Consider the following 6,637-nt stretch of genomic DNA (forward strand, 5'->3'; position numbering starts at 1 on the left):
GTCGGCCATAATTCTTTTTTAATTGTTGCAGTTGTCGGCCATCATTCTTTTTCAATTGTTGTCCCATTGTTACTGATGTCGGCCATTATGGTTTTTTAATAGATGTATAGTAATCAATAGGTATGCAACACATCGTACACTTCAGCATAAAAAATTTGCTGATACTAACTTTCATTTACGTAATACTACTTTGCCTTGTGCTGACAGCACTCATATTTTTTTATACATAGTATTACGTTCTACAGAGAGTCCACATTTGTGGTCAAATGTTCATACATAAATTTCATCTATTTCTGGATACAGCATTGTCAATTAAATGAAATTAAAAATTGAAAAGCACTGAAAGCTAAATACACTTCAACTTTATGTAGTTAGCTAAAATTTTAAACGAATATTTAAAAGCAGATCTAATCCTGGACTACTCCCTCCCTTTTAATTAATGTTATACATACAGTGTACCATTAAAAAATTTTCAATACATAAAAAGCTAGTAAAAGCACAATGTCCTGTCAAAAATACTTTCAAAATGCAAAAGCAACAATAAATAGTCTCTAGATAAAAACACTGGTTCACTTTGTGTGTTTTTTTATATAATTTGTCATTATTTCACCTAGCAAACTACATTGCTGCTTATTCAAAAACCTCGTATTACAATGACTGATTTTACTATAAGAATTGGTGCCTACTGTTGTTAAACCTGTCAGACCTCATTATTGCACATTATAACAACTTTTCAAACATTCATTTACAACAATTTCTTTTTAGAAGTCATTAATTCAATGAAAATGTATTTTAACGCCTAAGAGTATTTTTAATTCTACAAATATTGTATCAATTTGCGAATGCAAACAGCGCACGTTTGTCCGTCCCTACTTCCTGTAACGGATTTCCGCCACTCTTACAAAATTAGTCCTGTACACACACCAATGGGTAAGATGTTGCACCACCAAAAACAATGTTGAAATGTCTTACACCTACAGTCATGTGATTGACAAAAAAGCAATTTATTAACAATCGTTTATTTCATGTCATTTTTATTATAAATACATGATTGGTTTTATTAATTGTAAAACATAATTAAATGAGAATTGACTTATGTAATTAAACAGACGATCAATTTGACAAAATGTTAATTAACATAAAGTGACAACAACATAAAAAAACAGTTTACTGTCACATAACGAAATTATCCAGTCTTAGTTTTCCTTCATTGTCGGTCAAATATATTAAATCTGCAAGGGTTTGTTCGCAGATCGCCTGTTCAGCCCTTTCATTCATCTAAAAATAATTAAGTTGTAAGTGTTATGTAAAGAAACAGTCTTTAATTTTACTTACACCACGATAGTCTAAACCAGCTGAAGAGGCTGAATGCTTGAAATTAGGACCAAAATTCACTGATACAGTGGCTGTTTTATGAAGGGAAAGGCAAGGGTAGTAATTGCCGCCATAAATATCTTCGAACGCCACACCTTGACATTCACCGTTTTTAAAAAAAAGTATTTTACTGCCTGGCAATTTCCTGAGATTTTTAAAAGTTTCGAGCTCCTTGTCTTTATCCTCGTAATACAGGTGGCTTTTGAATTTTACCAAAGGCTACAAACAATTTCCAAAGGTAAAAATTATTTTCAAAAATCGAAGCCCAAAATCCTTGATGATTAAAAAACCACAAATTACTTGTTACCTGTTAACTTACCCTGTCTTTGTATGTATTCGGTAATCGTTTTGTTTTATTATTTTCAGGAAGCATGATCATAAACCCCAAAGTGTCACCTTCTCCATAACCAGGACTATAATGTTTCCCTGCTGATTCATGAAACCTCGTCCCTTTCTTCGACCTCCAGGAATAACCGTATCTATCGTAGCCTAAAGGCGCTTGTAAATTCGCATAGTCCTGTCCCCACCCCAATCTAACGGCTGAACCATCGGGCATTTCCTCAACTGTCGCCTCCCAGTACCAACAGCCCCGATTAACAGCTATTAAACCAAAACAATAATAAATTTTAAGAGAAATAGTAACCCACAGGTTCTATCTTCTTACAATGAGTTGCACGGACCATGCAGTATCCTTTATCCCCTGTCACTGCAAGACGATCTTCAGAAATTTTTAATTGAGGTGCCCTGTCGTGCAAAGCGAGCAGGACCGTACTGGGAATTAAAGTTCTGTATAACCAACCAGGGATGGGTTTTCCTGCCCAATCTGAACTCTCATCAAACTCCTAATAATATAAACAAGAGATATAATACAAAAATATTTAAGATAAGACAAAAATGAGATTTCTCACTTGTCTGAAAGGTGCGTGAGGATCGGGTTCGGCTAAAAGATACCTGTACCCATCTTTGTTATAAGGATGGTCTAGTGGGTATCCATGGGCAGGTAGTTTTGGGACGCTCAGATCCACTTGTCTACCTTTTTTACCTAATGCCCCAACCTCGCCGGGAAATTTCCTTTTTGCATTGCCCCTTTTTACTCCCCCGGTCAAGGGCACTACAATATTCACACTCATAACAATAATAATCAAATATATTATTACGTAAAATCAAACAAGATTAGACACTCACGTACGATACAATTTTATAAAGTTATAAAGCAACAAAACCTATTATTACAATAAAATAATTCTATTCCGTTTTAATTCAGTATTATTTTCCAAATGCACCACAAAAATTTACTGTATTGTTAAATATAGAAACAAAATTTACTTTATTATATATCTGTATAATAGGCATACTAATACTGACAATGAGTCATGTAATGAGAAAAGATAACAAATTAAACATGTTTCAAGATTCAAGTTACTATAGTCAAATAACTATAACACTTTTTTGTCACAGTTATGCATATGTGTATAACGAAAAATTGTTAGTAATAAAATAAGCACTATACTTTTACATGACACTGTTAAAATTATTTATATCTTTTTAAATTGTAAAATAAAAGCAAAAGGATCCAGTAAATTTGAGAAAAATCAAATTTAAACCATTAGTCTATTGTCCACCCCATTTTACTGACTTTAAATTGAGATTTAAAACTATATAAGGTATGAAAACGAATTTTAGAAATATTTTTTTCCTAATAAACCCAAGTAAAACACAACCATATGAAATAATTTACATATGTAATTTTAAAATTACAAATGATCCAATTTACCATTGCTTTTATTCGTCATTATTAATAAAAAAGTTAATTTTATACACACTGTAAATAAATCGAATATGTACAAAACCCTGTATATGACATTAAACACAAAAACATTGCAAAATAAATAAATAGGTACGTTAATTAAAGTTTTGAGAAAACAATAAGTAGGTAGATGTTTGTGGCCAAGGTAATTTCAATCTTTCTACCTGCCACTTATCACACAACTTGTTCAAAAATGCAATCTACAATAAAAATCTAATCAACGCTTTATCTAATACCTGCTCTCATCATCTTAAATGCAGCAATACGTGTTTTTTCAATAAATGCGCGAAAATCCGTTAATTACCGGTTGTACAACTGCCTTTAATACAATTCTTATGTAAACTAATAATTATTTTAAACCCAATTATTGTTAGAGCAAACGTTCAATTGTTTTTTCCATTGCTAACTAACATTATTAGTACCTACTTATTGTTATGAAATTGACTCTTATTAGTCATTAGGCATTACCAGTTTATATTACACAAACAAATGTGCTGTGCTGATAAGACTTTTACTATATATTTAAAAGGCACGTTAATTGTATAATAAAAAAATATTCTACAAAAGGAACAATAGCAAGCGACCATTTCTAGTGACCATTAATTAGCAGAATAAAATTTACAAATGACAAAAAAAAATGAAAATAGTTTGCAATATTTTTAAAAGTCACTGCAGATAAGACTTACAAATTTCCCCATGGAAAAAAAATACCAAATATTCATTTTCGTTACTTTTAGCTCATCTACAAAATGTTTAGAACATTGTGGATTAACTTTTCAAATTAATTCATACTTTAGACTTTATTTAAAGATTATTTAAAAGCGAATGTGGATGTCGGATCGGGTTTGAACTCCATTCAGACGGCAAAAATTGTGAAGGTAATAACCGAGCTCATACAACCCACCGTTGCATGTTATATTATTGAACTTTATTGATTTAGATGCCTGCGGAGGAGTTATTGATCAAAATAATGGAACGATAACTTCACCATCGTTTCCTGAACTTTATCCGCCAAGCAAAAATTGCATCTGGGAAATAATAGCACAACCCCAGTATCGGATAACGCTAAATTTCACGCACTTCGATCTAGAAGGTAACAACATGCACCAACAACAGTGTGATTACGATCGAATAGAAATTCATAGTAAAATAGGAGAAGACAGGTACAGCAAACATGAGGTGTTTTGTGGAGCAAAATCGCCAGGATTAATTACATCAGAAAGTAATGCTTTAAGGATTATTTTCACTTCAGACACCAGCGTTCAAAAGACTGGGTTTGCCGCAATTTTCTTTACAGGTAATCAAGTATTTTAAAACTCTTTCAAAATAAAAGAAAAACTGACTCAATAATTTAAATTAACTGTTTTTGACTAATGTAGATAACTCCAACCAGCAACCAATTACTTCCTTTTATATTTTTTGAATTTCAGATATCCAAACGGGACAGGAAGCTGACATTTAAACATTAAATCTTCGGAACTTTTTTTTTATTCTTTCTACTTAAACAGAGCATTAAATTGATCTTTAATTTATATAATCTCATTAACTTTTTTTATTGATAAACTGCACATTAAATGTGTTATTGTAGACATGGACGAATGTTCAATAAATAATGGTGGTTGTCAACACGAATGTGTAAACACATTAGGTTCATTTGTATGCACATGCCACAACGGCTTTACCCTCCACGAAAACGGGAAAGATTGTAAAGAAGGAGGGTGCAAATACGAAATCACTGCCACTAATGGTGAAATATCAAGTCCCAATTATCCGGACTATTATCCTAGTCGAAAAGACTGTATCTGGCTGTTTAGTACAACCCCAGGACATAGAATAAAAATAGTTTTTATAAATTTCGAAATGGAACCCCACCAAGAGTGTTCATACGACCATATAGCTTTCTATGATGGAGATTCACCAGACAGCAATACATTAGGTAATCAATAAGAAAATTTTTCGGGAATTCTCATCCACCCAGAAGAAACATCGAATGAACTGTTGTTGTTTTGTTTTAGGTCGATTCTGTGGATCAAAACTGCCTCACCCAATAGTCGCTTCCGGCAATCAACTCTTCATGGTCTTCAAATCCGATGCTTCAGTTCAACGTAAAGGTTTCCTAGCTACTCACTCTACCGTATGCGGAGGACGATTGCAAGCGACCCTCGACATGAAACACTTCTATTCTCACCCAAAATTTGGAAGCGGAAATTATTACGACAAGGCTGACTGCGATTGGACAGTGGAAGCCTTACCGGGATATAACGTACACCTAATGTTTTTGACCTTTGATCTAGAGGATGAAAAGGATTGCGGCTATGACTATGTCGAAGTTTTTAGTGGGCTTGATGCCAGTGGACCATCTTACGGAAAATACTGCGGGAGTACAGTAAGTTTCAAAATATTTTTACCATTGAATCAGGACATTAACCAAAAATAATTCTTCATTTTTACAAATTTTAGAAACCCACGGATATTATATCAATGCATGATGCACTCCTAATCCGCTTCCAAACTGATGATTCAATGGCTAGCAAAGGATTCAGCATAGCTTATGAAGCAGTGGAACCGTACGGAAGTGAGGAGGAAATATGATTTCAAAAATTTTCGAAAATATTCGACGAACTATTTAATCTGATCATGTACACATGAAAGTAAGCAACCTTAATGAGGAAGGCAGTACATATATAGTAATTGTTAGATTAAAAATTTCTAATAAACACATTAAATGTGCCATCAACAGTAGGTTGGTATTAAAAATGAGTACTCTGTCAGTTAAAGGAAGCATTTCTTCTTAAAATGCAAAATAATAATGTTCTGATTAGGATAGGTACTCTACAATTAATGATACGACTGAAATTCGTATAAGACATGATCGTCACAGAATTATATGGTATTCAGTATAGCGTAGTTTGAGGTATGTCTAATCGTAAGTGTGAAATGTGTGATTTTAAACAATAAGCTACGGTAAAAAGTCAATTGCAAAAATGAGACACAGCAATAAGCTTTTTTTATAACGCAGTACCTAGTGTATACTGATAAAAATAAAACTGTTGATCTAATTCTTTTTGTACGAAATTCATATTGGAAAAGAAATTATTTTACATTCGCAAAACTGGAACAGTAGGTCAACGTAAAACTAAATAATTGGAACGTGTATTTGTAATCAAGCTACCTACAAAATAGGAAAGTACTTCAGTACCTAATCCAATTTCTTAAGGTAATATAGGCAGAAACTATTCAAAGTACCTAATGCGAAAGTTAAATAAATTATTAATGTTAACATTAGTGCCAAAAATCTCCAACTACCTATTATTATTATTAATAATATTATTACTTGGTAGATACTTTAGAGATACAGTAAATAATAATCAATAGTCCAGTTAGTTAATTTTTTAATGATTTTTTGTAATAGTAGCAATGGTCAATTAGTATTTTTGGAATATGTATGTTATAACT

The 6,637-nt window shown here is 32.4% G+C and overlaps 1 protein-coding gene across 2 annotated transcripts in view; it reads right to left on the reverse strand.

The window, feature by feature from the left end:
- Nucleotides 1–1,024: 1,024 nt before the first annotated feature.
- The window catches only part of LOC108734276 (set1/Ash2 histone methyltransferase complex subunit ASH2), a 12,872-nt gene continuing 7,259 nt past the window's right edge, over nt 1,025–6,637 (reverse strand). The window contains exons 1-6 of one of the 2 annotated variants that reach the window (XM_025973131.1): nt 3,418–3,703; nt 2,283–2,485; nt 2,039–2,216; nt 1,694–1,974; nt 1,336–1,593; nt 1,027–1,278 (exon numbers count right to left, since the gene is read on the reverse strand). In XM_025973131.1, the coding sequence (XP_025828916.1) occupies nt 1,174–1,278; nt 1,336–1,593; nt 1,694–1,974; nt 2,039–2,216; nt 2,283–2,485; nt 3,418–3,430 (1,038 nt within the window). In that variant the 5' untranslated portion in view covers nt 3,431–3,703 and the 3' untranslated portion in view covers nt 1,027–1,173. Of the gene's footprint in view, nt 1,279–1,335; nt 1,594–1,693; nt 1,975–2,038; nt 2,217–2,282; nt 2,486–3,417; nt 3,704–6,637 lie in introns of those variants that run through there. The other variant, XM_025973130.1, reaches the window with a different exon arrangement.

Source organism: Agrilus planipennis, unplaced genomic scaffold, assembly GCF_000699045.2.
Source record: "Agrilus planipennis isolate EAB-ADULT unplaced genomic scaffold, Apla_2.0 scaffold83, whole genome shotgun sequence".
In the NCBI taxonomy this organism is placed as follows: domain Eukaryota; kingdom Metazoa; phylum Arthropoda; class Insecta; order Coleoptera; family Buprestidae; genus Agrilus; species Agrilus planipennis.